The sequence below is a fragment of the Lichenostomus cassidix genome, chromosome 1 (assembly GCF_008360975.1).
Source record: "Lichenostomus cassidix isolate B80296 chromosome 1, HeHo_3.0, whole genome shotgun sequence".
Taxonomy (NCBI): Eukaryota; Metazoa; Chordata; class Aves; order Passeriformes; family Meliphagidae; genus Lichenostomus; species Lichenostomus cassidix.
The window spans coordinates 80799186-80818565 of record NC_139479.1 but is presented as its reverse complement, the minus strand read 5'-3'; the positions used below and the strand labels follow the sequence as shown (position 1 = coordinate 80818565).

Genomic DNA, 19380 nt, shown 5'->3' with positions numbered 1-19380 from the left:
TAAATGGACTCTAGTTCTTCATTACTCTCTAAAACAGCCACCCAATTCAGAGAAGCAACAAGCAAGATACCATGAACTCTTAGTGCAAATCAGCTAAGAACCAAGAGTTAAAAGACATTATTAGAGAATTAAATATTTTAAATAATAACATTTGAAAACTGAAAAGATCAATTCTCCTATGTAAGGTTATCTGCATTTGCTTTTTCAGCTTTCATACTAATTATCATAATGAAAAACTAGTCCAAGAGAAAAGTACCATCCGAGGGCAATGAAAAGCTTTTCAATTAGAAATGCCAGGCAAATGCATTAACCATTCTGCAGTAACCATAAGCTTTGCCGTTCTCAGTTTGAGAATTATGAGCTCCTGGAATATGTCAATCACTGCCATTTAGCTTGGCTATGCAATACAAGTCCAGGATACAAAAGTAATGGACAAGCTTTCAGGGTCACAAATTCTTCTTCAAATACTGGAAATTTTTGTTTACTCTAGGCCACTTAACCAAGCTATAATTTGTGGGTTTAATGCTGCATGATTCACCAACATTGAGGAAGCCCACAAGAAATATAATTTTCAAATAATTTCTTAAAAATGTGGGTGGAAAAATCCCTGTTTGCTGCACAAGAGGTCTTTGACTCTGCTGCGGACTAGTGTAAAAATCCACAAGCAGCAGTCATACAGACCACTCTGGATTCACACTGAAAAGGTGCAGGAAGAGAGGACTAGGCAAGCAGAACTGCACTGACAGACACTCAAAGGTGTCAGTGTCCTTTTCCATATTCTAAGCTTTTAGCCACAACTTTGTAAGTCTTACTAAGGCAAGATGACGTCTCTCTCTCCCTTTCTCTCACACACACACATTTCATAATTTGCATATTTTATCCCAAAGCCCATACACAGAAATAACATTTCAACTGAGGTACATCATCAAGAACAATAAGGCAACGTGGAGTGCTTTGCCTATTTTGCATTTTAATACCAGAATTAGATACAGATTCTGCTTCAAAAAGAAATTCTACTTATATCCAGAAGTTCTTCATTTGGGGATTCATACATCAGTCTCTAAGTACAAAGAATGGAACAAAAGAAATGAAAACCTGGGGTCATCACTGATGTGGAAAGAAAAAGAAGCCCTACAAGCCAAACCAAACAAACACAACACTCACCTCTCCCCAAATAAAACAACAGCATCAATGAAAAGTCTCCATAGCTGAAAAAAAATGAAAGACTGTAAACCCTAGTTCATATTTGGAGATTTAAAGAAAACCGGTAATAAAAACTAAATTGTACTATTGTTAATATCAAAAGTAGAATTGCACTTGCATAACAAATTATATTAAAAACAAGTGTAGGAGATTAATTAAATACATAGCAGCTGCTGTATATTGAAAGCTGGCATTAGCAGTACTGCATTTTACCTGCAAACCCATGATGTTTCCCAATAACAGTAGATGCAAAACCTCTGCAGCACTCAGTCCTATTTATAAGACCATTGATTCCTGGACTGGCCATTTGGGAGTTACAATGGGTCACAGAGCAGACACAGTTTTAAAGACCCACTGTTATGAAGGTTTTAGCAGTGTGTATGCAGACCTTGCAGCTGGCCTCAGTTGCAAAGAATGGTTTTGTGTATGTTTAATTTCTTAGTACAGATACTGCCTACATCTGATGTATGTCATTTGGGGTTTCTAGAGTTTTTACATCATCAGGAATGCAGTACAACACACACTGAAAGCAGACCCATTCACAGAAAGTGTTGACTGACATGTTCCCATGAGACTGGGATGAACTTGAGCTACAAAGCCTGCATTAAGAAACTGTTATCAGATTATAAAAGCAAACATTTAATTCTGTCATTGAAACTAGCTCAGATGACAAAGTGGCTCAAAGTGATTTTATACAAGCATCAGGATGTCCTGATCAATTAGTAGTCCAAAGAAGTCTGCTAGCGATCATAACACAATTGAGAGCTGGCAGATTACCTGGAAGTTGAGAAGGATAATAGATCAGATTTGATTTTGATTGTAGAGGTGAAGCTAGAACCTTTCTGGATATCACACAGAGAAACCTCCAACCACTTTCAAAAAGCTGATGCCACCATCTCCCCAAGAGCTTACTTGCAATACCTACCCTTTAAAATAGCACACCATGATATCACCAAAATCTGATGTCTGATGAAGCACAGGGAAGACAAACAGGTATTTCTAAGGGAAAATCTTAATTTCAATTTTAAATCAGATCTTTTCCTGAAGTGTTTCTAGATGTATCAGAAGGCTCAGCAAACTGTAGGAAATTAATTACATGCTTACATCCAGTGAATGAATTTATTTGTGGCAAAAAGAATCCAGATTGAAAAAATGTTTTGTGCACTCTTCCCTTGGTATCTGACCAAGTTTCCAGAAGAATAGAAAATCTCGTAAATCTTAAACTTGACTGTAAATTGTCAGCACATGTTAAGTACTCAAAGGGCAAGAGAGAGGCATATGTATTCATTTTATCTTTGTTTTCTTGACACATATTGATAAAGTTAAAAAAAAATATTGTCTCCTTGACTTCAGGGTGGTACAAGATACCTGTATCTGTGCTAATGTATTCCAAACTCAGAGAGCTCCTTACACAGAATGAGGAGGCAAAGTGAACTGAACTGCAGTTCACTGCAGCTAAGTGGTATATAGCTGCAGTGGTATATAGGTATACTTTATACCTATAAAGTGCATTATGCAGACTTCACTCCCTTCCCCTCCCCACTGTACAGGGGCCTGGAGTTTTTTTTCAGTCATTTTGAAAGGATTATTTTTACTTAAAGATGCAGAAAAGTTGACTAACTGGGAACAAATATATTTCATACAAGATTTCAGAAATAGGAATACCACCTACTTCTACTATGCTTTTCAAAAAGCCAGGCTCAAGGCCTATTTCACCACTTGCCCATCCTGTTCACCCTCAAAAACCCTCCATGGGACATTATCAGGATGATAAGGCTGCTACCACTAAGATCCCAAGTACAGTCAGTGCTTTACAGTGCACTTGAGCATTTGCCTATCTCCTGTGGGGCAGCAGACCACAGGGAGGCTCAGATATGCCCTCTCATCCATTTTTCAGTTACCTGATGCCAACAGACAGGACCACACATGCTTCTTCCTGAAAAGTTTGGCACAAGAGTTTCGGTTTCATGACCAAGATGAAGCTGAGCTGCTTACCAAGAAAAATGGACAGACAGAACTAGGATCTGGGCTCCTCCAAGCTAGCCCAAATACAGTATAGAGGCAAGACAGGTAAGACATCAAATCACTTTTGTTATTGCTCTTCATTTTATTATCGGGCAGAGATTTTGTTTCTCATCTCCTTTTCTAGCACTCCTGATGATAAAAGCCCCCCAGTTATGTTAAAATTGTTTTCTGACACATCGTATTCAAAATAAGGTTGCATTAACAGCATGAAATGTTTCACACTTTTCTCAAAAGTGTTACAGATTCTCTACAGAAAGCAACTTCAGATTTGAAGTAATGCCTGCATTTCTATTAATGATCTACATCCAAAATTAATAAAAGAAGAGCTCTAAAAAAGACAGCTTGTGTAAGTCTCAAAGGTATTTTTCAAAGCTGTTAGTGCTTCACAGAAATGTTTTTAGTTGTAAAATACAGAGGTACAAAATATGGGTTAATACAAAGTAAATAAGCACATCATTTGTAGACCACAGAACATACAAACTGAAGCTGATGCTCACCTAACAAATTGGTTACATGACAAAACACACTCAGTCTCCTGATTTCATCACTGTTTGGCATAAGGATTTGCCTTTGAACATTCCTAAAAAGTCATCATATGCTGAGAGGTCTGTGGTTCTAGTGTGATGTAGATGCTGATGCTTTGCAGATGGCAGTAGCAATGCCTCTTCCTGTGTAACAATCAGAAGAGAATTTCAGAGAACAGTAAGAGTGAATCAGAACTCAGAATAAAGAGGCCAGATTCTGCCAAAAATCATGGTCTAGGCACATGATTGCTTATGGGGGAAAAAGGAGCAGTTTCAGACAAATTCAATGTAAAGTTCTACTTTGATGAGCATCCACACTATATTTAAGTTGTTCAAATCTTATACTGTTGGGAGTATTCCGTATCTATCACAATCTTACTGCTGACTAGAATGTCATGTTAAGTGCAGAGGGATGCTCCTGCAGTTGCACATTTTAAAGTCACTTCCTATTACATGCAAATGTACAGAATCTCTATTACATTATGCTGGCCTCAGTCAAACTTTCTGCATAAAAGTTGCCTTGATGCTTCTACAAATCTTTTTCTCCTGAGACAAAATAAAGCAGTTCTGCAAAGCTTGAATAACCTGAATAACTTCGAGACATTTAAAAAATAGTTTTTCCTAAAAGCCAACAACTGCTAAGCTATGTTTATGTTGGAACAGCATTGCTAAGACTCAGCAAGAAGCAAACATTCTGGGTTTATTTTTGTCCTCACTGAAAATCTATGCCTTGGAGTATTGTTTGCACAGACCTAGACATCCACATTCAAATTATTCACCAATTTTTCTACCACTGAATTTTTCTCATCAAATTTCAGAATCTGTGCATAATCCTGGACCTACTACATGGTCTAAGTCTTTCTACATGGATAAGGAGATGAGTCCCCTTCCTGACTGTAACCAGCTGTATCTAAGGATCTGCAGGATCAACCCCCCAACATTTACATGATGTTGCTGATCTGTTTTCTTTTCAAGAAATACACTGACTTTTAGCTTGCAAAGTGCCTGATATATAGAAGAGGGACCAAGTTTGCCATGACTATGGGTTTTATTCCTTTTATCATACTTTACAGGCAATCCTCACTATGATCTTTGTTACTGTTACACTTTGCTTTGTTTTCCCTAACTTTCCAAACCTAGGAACAAGAAAGTTGGGACATAGGATTTCTGAACCAAAATAACAAATGTTTCAGAATATGTTCTTTCACACCAAGACAAAGTGAACCAAAATTTAGTGTCTCACTATTTGGGGACAGTGGTTTAGAAAGGCTTGCTCTCCATGGCTTGGAGGCAGATCCTGGCTCCAAACCCCCTAATGTGTCTATTTTATGAGGCATACTTTAATCTTACCTCTCAGTTACTGCATAGTACATGGGAAAGACAGGTCAAACTCCTATACTAGTATTAGACAATCCAGGATCTGAACCCACTGCTAATATAAGGGTCTGTCATACTGCTTCAGGATTTTTCCTTCTATGCATCCACTACACTTCTGCTTTTCCTTTCTTAAAGAAAGAAAGTGATTCAGTAAAAAAATGCCATGTATCCTCAGCTGAGAATGAATTTATACATTCAAAAGTGACTTGTGTTTTACTTCTTAATTATTTAATAAAGCAAATGCCAGCTGGAGACATCATCATATCTGAAGTTCATCCTGCAAGTTCATTTTGGTTTTGCAGTTGATTTTCTTCTGCCTGGTACTCAATAATATAGGTGGATTATTGTTTTGTAGTTGTCCTTCCCTTCTCTGAATGCAGAGCAAAGTGCATCACCATTTGTTTACAACCCAGCTGTGCTCCTATAAAACCACTCCTCAGATAGGCGTTAGCCAGAAGACAGCTGGAGTCTTACAGCAGTGGGATATTAAATCAAAAACCTATGCCTTAGTTCAGCAAAGCACTTTCTTAAACAATATGAAGCCAGTAAGATTATAACTTCACTGCAAAGGGCTGTAAATAGTCATTTGCTTCCCATAAAATCCAATCTGCTTTGGATCTAATCCTAGACATTTGCTGGAAGGTGTAATTAAATAAAATGAGAGGAAAGCTAGGCCAATAATCTCTTGATTTCTAAGAAATCACTGGTTGTTACATCTGTCCCATCAGATACTTAAGCAGCAGTTACAGGGCGACCACACATCACACCCAGATCTCTGGCCCACTAGCTTTAAGTGTAAGTATTTACCCTATTTTGGTTGTCTCTTTGAATTATTATTTCAATTATGCAGACATGGTAATAACCTCAGGTTTACAGGTATTGGCATCTGTAACTTATACACACTGTGACTCCAAGTTTTGAGTTGTTACACAACAAACCCAGAAAATTTAAGTGACTAAATAAAAAAAAATTTAAGTGAGGTCTGGTAAACAGAATTAAAATAATCTCCTATTACAGCTGTGTGCACAGTAACAGTTTGTGCACAGCTTTTTGGAAATGTTTCACAAAATGTTTTTCATTTTATACAACAATGCATATCTGATGGCATGTATGGGATTCGGCAGTTGATACATGATGTGTGTTTCTAGCAGGCTGTGGTGGAGATAATTTTTGGCGCAGATAAGAGATGCTACAATAAGACAACTGAGGAAACAGTTTTGCTGCCTGAAAGGCGAGGAAATTCATTTGGAGAGACTCGTGTTCACTTACAAGTGTCCCATATTAACTTGGGCAAGCTAAATTCACCTCCCCACTGAAGTACTCCAAAACTAAATGTAAATTATGACAACATGATGCCCATAACTTCACGACCCTTTCTTGCATGCATATCAGTGATTCAGAAACTGCCCTCCATAACTGATAAGAAATGGGATGGAGTTCAAAAGTGTTTCATGTAATGCAGCAGTGTGTTAGGGCTCCAATAGCCTGAATGAATCTCATTAATGAAAAGCAGAAACTGAATGATGCATGCCTTGAAAAGTCTCAAGAATTGGGAACAAGAAATAAGCCACAAATATTTCTCCCAGTCACATTGTTTTCTTTTCCTTTTTTTCAAGTTTTGATACTCAAATTCAACAATTCCTACATTTCGCTACAATCTGGAAGCCACAGCTGGGGATTATGTATCTAACCACAGCCTCACTGGACTGAAAAAGTCATCTGTGACTCCATTTTAGGCTCAAGTTGGAGAAAATTCTACTTAAGTGATGCATTCTAGATAATTAAGATATTTCTTAATTTACAGAACAATAAATAAGTACCTTAACAACTTCTAGTATACTTTATCTTCACCTCTCATTTGTCAGGTGGATTAACAAACATGTATAGAGATGCTCTTCCTAAAGAATGAGCTTTGAGATCTGTTCTCTCATGTACAGGTATCTCAAGGCATTCCTCTATTTCTACCCAGATTTTCTGTTGGGGAAAAATCTAAGGGTTTTGGCTGTTGCCCTGTGATTTCTGAAAGTCCAGGAGCTGGCTCAGAGCTTCAGTCTCACATGAGAAGTTAGTCTGCAAGTGGAGAGTAAATCCAATGCATCCCAAATACAATCAGCCTCTGCATATGCACAGATTATATGTAAAAGAGATGCTGTATGCCTACAAATCCCAGATATATGGCCCATCTCATCCAGAATGGAGATGAGGAATATCTACAATGCACAAAGTTAGTCCAGATCACCATGCCCACCATAGATCTGGAAATTCACTTGCAGCTCCTCGGCCCAAGCCCTGAGCCTCACCTCTCCCAGCAGCATTCTTCTGCCTGGATAGCAAAATGCAATGCTGCCCCAAAGTAAAGGCTGAAGCCTCTTTTCAAGAGACATAAAGCACTACCCATAGTATAAAATTACCACAAATCTGAAAGGAAAGAGGCTCACAGGACTTCAAGCCAGTTTGGATTGGGCCCCACATCAGGGTTCACTGCAATCAACTCAGAGCTTGAGAAAAATTTTGCCACACTAGGAAAATTAAAACCAACTACGAACTGCCCAGGTGACTCTTTTATCAACAAGTTTATGCCTCCTACAAGCACACCTGATACAGTACTGCAGTTCAGAGATTACATTATGATGATGCCAATCAAAGACATTGAGAAGGACTCGAGAATGTTTCCAGCTGTTCACTGTGTCCTAGCAGATCTGTAGTCATGTTCACCACTGCTCTTTCCTGCTCCAACACTGTGCAACATTTAAGGTCCTGTGAGATGTTACAGTTATTATCTGACAAAAAACAAACCCCAAAAAGTTAAAAGCATCTACTTTACTGAATTTGTTATTTCTCAGGAAATACTAATTGAAAACTTGTTGCTCTATGTCACAAATTGCAGCACAAATATTATGATTCTGTAAGTCAAAGAAGATTAATATCCCTCTTTCCCTGCAGGAAATCCTAATAAATGCTACAAGGGTTTCCAGCTTTGCAGGAAGTGAAACTGCTGGACTCTCATACTCTTTTATATTTGGCTTCAGTGGGAAACTCATTTTGCAACTCCATCAAATACCAGTTACATTCCTACAAGGAAAACAGTCCAGCTGCCAGTCAATAGGACATTCGACCTTGCAGAGAAACCTGAAAGGCACCACAAAACAACAAGATCTAGTTACAGTTGCACTCTCGCTGCCAATTCCATTAAGGCTTATCTTTAAAATGTAATGAGCTCTTTAAAAGTGGCCAACACTAAACCCATTTTACAGCAGCAGCCAGAGTCTTGCTGCTGCTTTCCAGCACTTTCCCATCACTTCTTTTCAATTTATATGAGAAATTACTTTGTTATCTTATAAATCCAAATACAGTTAACATGCTAAATACAAAACAATTACTTGCCTCTGGGGAGTGTGGCCCAGTTTCAGCAAGCATGAGTCATGCATTCATTTTGCTTTCATAGACCCACCCCATTACCCTTGACCAGTGGACATTTGGGAGGTTACAGTTCAAAGGCACTTCTGTAAATTATGTTAAGCTACAAGAACTCTGCAGGGCAGCTTCAAGCTCTCCAAGGCATCAGACTTAATGCCCTCATTTTTCCTCCAGCAGCTCTTGTGAAGAAATCCAGCTCTTCTTGCCTTCATGCCAGAGGACAGCTTTTGGCTCTGGAAGGGCATCACTGAGTGGGTCACTCTGAAGCTCATGTGGAAGATGAATGAGTTTGAGCAGACAACACTAAAATAAAGAGTACTGACCAGCACTTTTGATTTTTGGGACACACAACCATGGGAATAGCTGGAGCCTTCATGTGATGCTCTATCAGTAGAAATTTATGTTATTGGTAATTTCAATTTTTGCTTTGAGACTTTGGCTTAAACAATCAGTAAGCACTATTTTTCACATATGCTTTCATTTTAATTACCATTTATTAAGAGAGAAAGATGATGGAATTTCATACTATACTACCTTTAATCTTACCATTTTGTAATGAAAATGACCTTGTAACTTGAATGGCGCAGCTGCTTATTTCTAAATTCAAAAATGGCTCAATGTAAAGTTGACTGAAGTCAACAGAAACTTTCACAATGACTTAAGCCTATGCTGCCCCTTAGAAACTGAAGAGCAGGCAGGCCTCTGTGCTAAACTCAGGCAGGCCTCTGTGCTGTTGCAAGCATTTTTTCCCCCTAGACATAAGCCAGTAAAAGCTGCTGGCATCAGCACATGGAGTGAAAGGCATGTCCCACATCTCCTTCAAATAAATACTGCTGCACATCACAACCTGGGCAAGTTACCAAACCTAAGAGGAATCTGCTGCACGTGTGCAATGAGCAACGAGTCACAGTGGTATGTGCACTGAAAATCCTCACAATTTGAGACTAAAAAAAAAAGCTTTTATTTTACTTTTACCTTTGAACAACTATTTCTGTGTTTGAATGGAATTTACTTGACAAGCTTGTGAGACACCAATGGCAGCCAATTCACTAGTGAGTATAAAGTAGAGGAAACTGCAGGACAAGCTTTTCTGCATTGAGACTAGCAATAAATTCCACTTGGAAAGTTTTCTGTAGAGGCACCTACCTGCACATCTATCATTGCTTTTCATGGCTTTCACACATCAAGCCAATGTATGTAGCAGGCACCAGAGGAAGGGTGAAGTTTTCAATTCTTCCCAATATCCTCATCATGTCAAATACTTTGAGATCCTCTCCCACAAACTGTGTCTCTCGCCCAGAAAACACCCAAATTGCTAAACTATACTGGTACAAGTGTTTTTCACACTTCTGCAACCATTGCACAACACTCTTCCCTAAAAGAGTAGTGTCTGCTGGAATTCAGACTTCATGCACACTGCACTACTGCAAATGACTTTCTCTTGCAGCAGTTTTTTTTGCTAGATTTTAAAGAGATTCTGTCAAAAAAAAAAAAATCCAAAACAATAGGAGATATATTTTTTAGATTTTTTTCTTACCCAGTAGTCAGATTTAGCACTTCAACAAATAATTTTTGTTACTTTTCTCATTTTATGGCTTGATCCAGAAACCTTCATACAGTATTAGGGGAAAGAAGGGTGGTGACTCTCCAATGATTGTGATCAAGAAACCTGATTTACAGAGGCAGTTGTTTTATCCCAGAAATTAGCTACAGACACAAATGACATGAAGACATCTAATTCCTTGTGAGGCTGGAAATGGCTGAAAGGGAGAAGTTTTTGGCTTGGGTGAGTGGTTTTGGGTTTTTTTGTTGTTTTTTTGGTTGTTTGTTTATTGGATGAACTAATCTAGCTGGGGATAAGAAAAACTGAGTTGCTAGAAGAAAGGCTATGAACATGAAAATCCCTGGACTTCCTTCTCCCCTTCCGCCCCCCCCAAATAATTTGGCACTATACAACAGATTATCTCTTGCTCCAGCCTCTGCCCTGCTTACATGCTTAGACCATCTTGACACAGAAACAATAATCTGGACACTTCAAAAAATGACAGGATTTGGCACTTCAATCCATTCTCTCCTTTGCAAATAACCACAGCCAAAATCACCCACCAATTTAACACCAAACCATTCAAATGAATATTAAACAGAATTAAATAGTTTCCATAATTAATTTAACTACTAGGCAGAGTGAGAAATCCATTAGTCAAGCCAAAGAGAAAACATTCAAGACATCTTGTCCAGGAGAACATAGCACTGGTTGTTTTTGAAATGACCATTTTCTTCCTATCTTTACAAACACAATGAAGTTTAACTACATGTTTTATGAGGCTGAACACAGCTAATCCATATGGACCTACTAGGAAACAGACTTACCACTTTTTAAGCTAAGCATACAGAACAGAATTCTCTAAGGTGTGGGGCCAATCTTTTATATATATATATATATATATACACACACCAGAGAAATTTACTGAAAATGAGTTTCAGTTCTATGGTTCCACATGTTGAAAAAGGTTACATGTGCAGCAGAGAGCTGCAAAGTGAAGTAGAAAATGTTGATATGGAGAAAACTTTTGCATTGGCCTTATTTTCTTTGTCAGAACCATAGTCTGCTCAGTTCCTGTCTAAGTTTTGTGTTTGGCAGCTGCAGAACTATAAAAAGCTTTGCCATTTAAAACATTTTTAGAAGAATGATATTGTATTAGGCTGACAATACAGAAGTCATTTATCAAAATGTCACATTGTCTGAAGAGACAGATAGCAAGTGTCACCCCTGGGCCTCAAAGAGGAGGTTAAAAAATTAAAAACATGCTCATCATCTCTACTAGGACACATTATAAACTGAAAGTAGTCAAGTTTGCTGTTGAGCTAAGCCTCCTATTGAAAGGGAGGGAATTACAGCAGTGTTTATTCTCCCCCAAGCACCGAGGCCTGTCTGACCTGCTCACAAGAGCTCTATAGCTAAGTCTGTACCAAAGAATTTATTTGGGTGAGTGCTACAATAGGCTGTTCAAGGTTTGGTAGCAGTGCTTTAATTCAGTGAGAAAAAGACAGAAAAATAAGAAACAGAGGAAAAGAAAGAGACAAAGAAAAACCCAAACCAACAAATAAACCTAAAAAAACCCATCAAAATCAGACCATCTATATAAGTGCACGTCATTTAATCAGAGAGAAGCACAGGCAAGGCTTCTCCCATGCAGGGCAGCATCCACCTTTCAGCTACAGCAGGCATGTGCATTGGCAGCTCCCCTATCAAACTCGAGGCCCAAACTCTGCAAGAGGCTCGGTGCTAGAAATGCCAGAGTGCTGCCTGCATGCGGGCACGTGGTGGCAGAGGCTCTCTATGAAGTGAAGAGTAACACACCTAAAGTAAAGGAGAGCTGTCAAAAGGTATGTTTGCACAGCATCTCCTACCAGCCAGGCAAGTGAGGTGGGGCAGGAAGGCAGATCAGCAAATTTTATAGCAAGTCAGAGAAAGAAAACTACCTCAACGCCCTGGAGGAGCCCTAATAACTGTCCCACCTTCAGCAAGAGATATCAAGAGAGCACAATTGTTCATTAAAGAACCACCCTTCTTTTCTCAGCTCTGAATCAAGGTCAGTAACAGCACCTAGTGTTCTTCTGGAGGTGGCTGCTGCAGAAACTAAAGAGGAATTCAATTTACATTCTCTTTATCCAAAACCAAGTCAATGGAATTAGCTCTAGGTCCAGTTTTGTTTAGCAAATGCCAGATCTAACACACCAAAACCAAAAACTCAGGTGTCAAAATCTGCCACATCTGTACTACAAAGCTGCCAGACGCATCTCCAGCAGGTACCTTACTGCATGTCCAATCCATCTGAAACCAAAACCGAGCCACAGACTATAGCTCTTCACTTAATCTTGTGAATCAGCACTGCCCTTCAGCACCTTCACTGGAATCATCACTAATTCTGAGGAGCACTAATGACTCACCTCAACGTAGAGCAGCACAAAGTCTCTAATATCAGTAACATCCTATGTTGTGCTACTTATGTGGGGCAAAGCCTGGAGTCTGAGAAAGTCAGTGGAGTACAGACTGTTTACTGCACACATAATATGCTCAGTCTCCCTGCCAACATCTACAGTGTCTCCAAAGTAACCAGCTAGTAGTTTACCCCACTTTTCACTAGATGCAAGGAATAGGAATGCTGAACAAGCTGTAATATATTCAGCATTAAATCCATTTTAACTGCAACAATATCAATTTTCATACTCTTCACTGAAGAGTTTGTGTTATTTAAGTGAAAATTTTATTCAAGTGCCAGAAAAGCTTAGTCCATCCTATGAAACCAGAGCTACATTCATTCTTGGCTCTGCCCCACCAAAACATGCCTGATGTAAGGATTAAGGCTTATCCAAAAGAAAGGGCATGATAAAAAGAAAGCAACATAAGTAGCTGCCAAACTGATGAATTTCCTCAACTTAAAGGCAATTTTGAAGGTATTTTTACAACGTTTTCAGAAAACAGAAAGAAGCATTTTGTTCCAATACCAATTTATTTTTATTAAAATCTTATACTGAGTGCAATCATAAACTCAGCACTTATAAAAGCTGCCCAACCAATTCTTCCAAGACCTCTCAATTGCATTTATAAGGACTAAAGGGAAAACAAGGACCAACACATTACAGGGTTAGTACAGCACAGAGGCAGGGTCTACATCAGCACCCCTTTCACCCTCATAGCAACAGACATCCTATGCACTTCCAAACTTTTCCATGGATGCTCTACTCCCAAAGCATTAGAAGTACCCCAAAGGAGAGAGTGACAGCAAGAGGTTGTTGTCAATTGGCAAGAGGTTATGCAAACAGACAGGAAGGCAGATGGCCTCCTGGATTGGCTAGGATAAGGGAGAGGAACTTGAATCCAAGCTGGCAGAGCAAAGGCACTTACAGAGGCTAATACCAGAAGTACCAACAGATTTAGTTTGGGCTCAGTCTGCTGACCACACCATAACAACAAGTTCTTTGGCACAAAAACATTAGGAAATGTCCATGCCAAAAGACAGTCTGGACTCAGAAAAATATATGATTGACACTAACACCAAGAAAACAAAAATGAAAGTTCACATGCCCGAATGATGGCCAAAACAAATCTAACTGAGCAGTCATGTTTCCAGAACACCATCACATTTGCCAAAGCATTTGGCCAAAGCTCACCTCCTCCAAGTTTGTTTCCATTGAAGTCAGGGGGGTACATACACTTTGGCTTGACTAATGAAGTACAAACACCAAAAGAGCCTCTGTGCTCTGAACACCATTGAAGGCTCATCCCAATGTACAATGCTCCAGCTCACTCACATTTCAACTCTAGAGCATTTAGAACCTGATTTAACAAAAAGCCTTCTCTCAGCTATAGTTTCACTTGGGTCTAAAGCTGTAGGGTTTGGCCATGGAAGTGTCTTGTTTGATACCCCTAGAAACACAATAGTACCATCAGATCAATTCATGTACCTGAGCATTCTGTCTCCAGTAGCAGCCACCAGCCTTAAAGAGTAAATAAACACAAGTTAATAGGGCACTCTTCCACTGCACTCTCCCATCCTTTCATTGTTTTCAGTTTGGGGACTTTCTAAAGCCAGGTGGGTTTTTTTGAGCATTTACTAACCCCAGTGTAATTTTTTTTTAAATACACTTGTCCAGTCTAAAATTTGTCCCCTAAAACTTGCTCAAATAGTTATGGGCTCCTGAAAAAATATGAGGGGAATCTCTAAACTCTGCCCACCTCTTACTCTGCAAACATGAACAGATGGCAAGTTAACAAATGCTGGAAGGCCCTGCGCATTGCTCAGTAGTTATGTGTCTACTCAGACCTAAAGCTAGCCAACTGAAAACTCCAGCTGCAAAAAAAAACTACAGTTGTAAGAACCCAACCTTGTGGATTTAGAGACTACTTTAAAAACAGAATCCTGCCTTGATTTGATCTTGCCAACTCCCGTTTCAGACACACTATTCCTGTGCTCATTGCTAATTTTGTTAATATCCGATCATTTTACAAATCCACCTAATTTTAGCCCTGTTTCATTTCACCTAATTTTAGCCCTGTTTTAGCCCAAGTGCAGCCGTGTGCAAGATCACACAATTTGTTTCTCAGCTGCAGTGGCAAATTACTGACACTGTTCAAAGAACCCTCAGTTAGCTCCATTCCAATCCCTGCAAAGCTGAAGGACAAACAACCTTTCTGCATTTTAATCATGTATAGAGCAGCACATTCCAAAACTGCTGCAGAAACCTGCTGCAATTCTTTAAGGTTTCATTCTTACAGATCCAGACCAGTAATTTTGTTTTGGTTTTTTTGTTTTTTTGTTTTTTTTTGTAATTCATTATGACATTCCATGAAAAACAATGGAGAGCATGCACATGCTTCAGAAGAGTAAAGAATATTATCCAAATGTACTCAGAGATCACAAATTTGGATCCATGCACTGCACTTGCAGGCAAGTTTAACGTATTATCTCAACCCGTCAAATATGGCAATATCCTGCCACTCTGAAAACAAACTGTGACCTCCAGTGCTGCATCCGTTTTGGATGGCAGATCTCCAAGCAGGCATGATTTATCTCAAAATTAGGACTTCCAGCAAAATGCAAGAAGTGTCATCAACCTTCCAGTCAGATGTCATGAACAAAGTTACAGTCAATTTTGGACAACAAGATTTTTGAGTCTCTTCAGGTGTGTGGTCAGATTGGGAATTGTCAAGCTCAGCCTGTGCTAAAATACAGAAAAGGCATATGAATTTGATGGAGTCCCTGGAAAAACTGGGAATTGTAAGAGGCACACCTGAGATGAGCAGAACTGCACAAATCTTAAGAACTGACAGCAGTGTCAGAGAGAACATGACATGGCCTTGACCACAACAACCACAAGGCAGCTTTAATAAACAAAGTAGTGGGTAAGGGATGCCCCATCTTTCTTCCCAGGGTCTGAGTGTCGAATTAGCCTTTCACAAGGCTGAGGCCTCACAGTAGAACAGACTTATTTCTCAACAAGTCCATCACTGCTGCTGCCCTGCTAACAAGCCACTTACTTACACATGGCCAAAGCATCTAAAAAAAATCAGCTTGGAATCCAGTTCCCACCGGATCCCCAAATCTTACCGGATCTTACCCGTTCTCCATGGTTATCTGACATTGTTAACATTTTTAGGTATTCCAATTTTGCAGTATTCAAAGTCTGAAAAAGAACTATTTCATGAGGCACTTCATAAAACCATGTGACAAGTTCTTCACCCTCCTGTTATTTCTGAGACTCTTCAGTCAACTAAGAACAACTGCTATTGCCTTTTAAAACTGTAAGTACCCCTCAGAAGCATGATGATGTTTTCCGAGTCGTGCCCTTGGATTAAACATGGATTGTCACACTTCGCAACATAAGGAAGAACAGTATTTGAATAGCACAGTAGTAAAAAATGTAGTATGTAGTACACAAAGACCAAAGGAAAGCAACAACTGCAAATTTATTAAATTCATAACTAGTTTTTGTATTTATTTTTCTTCTTCTCCTCAGGCAGCTTTGGAAAGCAGGGGAGCTCCTCAGAGGACAGCCTGCTTTTACTTTTACTAGTATTTAGGGTATTACAGAGGACCTGTCAGCAGCAGCTTTTGAGCCTGCTTCTTCTTCAAAGCACCTTCAACCTAGTAAGCAAGCAAAGACTTGGATCAATAACCTCAGACCATAAATCTGTCTGCAATTCTGCTGAAGTGACAGTATTCTTCATTGAATAAATACCACACACTTCACAGCTTTAGACTGACAGCTTAAACTTCATCCAAAAGCTATAAAACAGCTAGGGCATTGAATAAAGCAGCAAAACACTTGCTGCCCAAAGTCTCACTTCTGAAATTTTTTTTCAGAGGTTCTTGGAGAGATGTAAGGACTACTGCCTGCTGAGCAGCTTTCATTCAGTTGAAAATTTAGATTAAAGTGAGATCCACTGCAGAAAAACAGCAATGACCCCATACCCGCATTTAGTTACCAAAGGGGTAAACAGCAATTGCTGTGTGAGGAGAGTACAACAGCTGAAAACCTACCTAAATTAGGGATCCCTAATTTTGACCTGCACCATTGCAGCACAGTAGACCAGAGGGTCATCAATCACATGCTGACAACATATGAACTGTCTGCAATACACCATTTCAGCTGAGCACAGGTAATTCTTGAGAGGCTACAATGAACTGGTAAGAGCAACAGAGGAATGGAAGGCTGTTTAGAAAAGTCTAGAAAGAGGTCTTGAGTGTTTAGTAATGAGTGGTTACCTAGGTGCATCCACAAGCAGTTCTTATCTCTCACCACAGATGTTAGCCATCACTGTCCTCACTTGGATGCTCCGTAGATGATTATATCGGTGACTGTAAGGCCTGCACTAACTGAGGAACATAACAAAGAGCAAACACCCAGGCTAAAGACCAGCTGGGAAACTTCTCATGGCCAATTAAACATGGCACACCACAATACATTTTTCCTCTAACAGAAGCAGTTCTCTACCCTTCTTTCCACATGGACAAAAATTCCATTTATATGTCAAGAAAAATACTTTATTTCACTGGGAGGAGGGAAAACACTTAAGAAAAGCCTCAATTCTGAAAATTATAAAACAGGACATTAAAAATCTTCTGCATCAGCCAGATCTATTTAAAATATGTGATGGATTCAACTGTTTGTGTGTTATTATTGCATTGCACAGAGGAAAGGTCAAACCATTAATCTTTAAGTTCAAATCAATATATTCAAGAAAATGAGAAACATTAGTTATGTCACTCTTTGTAACTATCATGAAGGACCCATCAAAACCTCTTAATGCTGACAAATGACTGTTATTTATGATACAGTTGGCAGTCCCTCTTCTCTTCAGCCTTACAGACAGGCACTGTATAATGATTAAAACCACACTGCCTACAAATTTGTTGCATATTTAGTAATATAGAGTGTCATCACATGCCTTCGTCTTTTGGGATTCATCTCTATGGATGCTGAAATGGTACCAGAAGATGCAGACCAATGTACAGCATCCTACACAAAGTAAAAGTGTCATCCAAAGGGTCTCCAGTCTGGAAGATGGCACAGGAGGCTCAGGCACCAGACGACTGCACATCAAGCAGATGACAAATAGTCACAGCCTGATCAACTCTCAATACCATGTTTAATTCCTGCTCAATTTAGGTAATTAATGCATTTGCAGTTACTTCTAGTAATTTTGATACAAGATACTGGAACCCACCATTCTTGAATCTGACATATTTGATCCCAAAATTGGCATCCAGATTACATTTTTCCTTTCAAATTACAGAAAAAGAGAGAAAACTTACAGAGTTAACTTACAGAGTCTCATTTTACACACCTTGTAGACTTTGCTGAAAACTTTCTCCAAAAGCATTATTTTTTATTTTTATTATGATAATCTATTATTAATGTTTCTGCAGCAGTGAGAATAAAAACATCTTCAGCCTGGTGAGACGCTGCTTTGGTAGTGGAGCACACACTGCTATGGATATGCTATGGAAGGAAAACTCAAAACAAGAACAACCACACGTTTAACATGAAGGTGTAAATGACCCATTTCACTGCTACACGAGTAAAACTATATATATATCAATAACCCAGGTTGTTTATATATATAAATAACCCAGGTTTTAGTATTGGACTTTAGGAAGAAGCCATGCTTTCGCCATCCCAGTTTTTTTGGTGATTTCAGGCAAACAGCCTCAGTTCCCAGCCAAAGGCACTAGTGCCCTGTGCAGGCTCTCAGTGCCGCCGCGGCAGCAGGACAGCGCTCCGCGGGCAGGCAGGTGCCCGAATCCAGGGAGGCTGCAGCTCCGAGCCAGCAGCTAGCACAGCTCACAGCCCCGTGCTCCGCTCTGCTCAGCCCACGGCCGCTGCCCCTTCCCGGCATTTCTCCCTTCGGGTGACGGACACGGGTGACGCTGCCGCAGCCCCACCGAGCGGGACACCTGCATCCAGGCCCTTCCCCACGCCCGCCGCCCTCCCTGCGGCCGCCCCGCCGCAGGCACCCACCTTGTTGAGGTGCGGGTTCCTGGTGATGTCGTAGCCCCGCTTCTTGACGGCCAGGGCGCGGCCGGGCCCGGTGCCCCCCGGCTGGCAGCTGCGGGCCCGGCTGAGGCCGAGCAGGAGCGGCCCCGGGCCGGCCCGCACCACCCGCAGCAGGCGGCGGCCGCACCCCGCGCCGCTCACCGGCACCATCGCCGCTCCTGCGACACCGAGCCCGGCGGGGCTGGGCGGGCCCGGCCCAGGTGTGCCCTGCCCAGGTGTGCCTTGCCCAGGTGAGCCCGGCGCGGCGGCCCCGGCGAAGCGAAAGGAAACCCAGGAAGCAGATCCCGCCGCAACCCCGCGGCGGCCGCCCCTCGTCCGTTACCTGTCGCGGCTGAGCCGGCGGCGCGGCGCAGGGGGAGCCGGCCCGGGCCCGCCCCCGCCGGGGACAGCGGCACGCCCGCCCCGGAGCCGGCGCTGGGAGCGGGGCTGCCCGGCCGGGCATTGCGCTCCTCGCCCCTTGGGATCCGCATTGTCCCCGTGAGCCGCCACAAAGGGCATCGGCAGAGAGCAGCCTGGGCGCTGCAGCGGCTGGGGACCTTGGACAAGGACACGGGACACCAACGGGACACGGGGAAGGGCAGGGAGCAAAGCTGCTCAGAGGAGTTGGTAGTGCTTTAGGAGCATCTTCAAAGAACTTTTCAGTGCGGGAGTGAGCAGCTGTGGTTGGTTAGGTATTTCAAGCCACATAGAATCCATAAATTCTCGATGTAAAATGTATGTGCACCGTATATTGTATATGTAATATATATACTAATGTATGTAGTTATATAAT

General features: G+C 40.8%; 1 protein-coding gene across 3 annotated transcripts in view; it reads right to left on the bottom strand.

The window, feature by feature from the left end:
• Positions 1-18947, bottom strand: part of ME3 (malic enzyme 3) — a 117925-nt gene extending 98978 nt beyond the window's left edge. For 2 of the 3 annotated variants that reach the window (XM_085065633.1, XM_085065640.1), the window contains exon 1: positions 18573-18947. In XM_085065633.1, coding sequence (XP_084921759.1) covers positions 18573-18758 — 186 coding nt within the window. In that variant the 5' untranslated portion in view covers positions 18759-18947. Of the gene's footprint in view, positions 1-17898; positions 18019-18572 lie in introns of those variants that run through there. The other variant, XM_085065636.1, reaches the window with a different exon arrangement.
• Between the last annotated feature and the right edge of the window lie 433 nt (positions 18948-19380).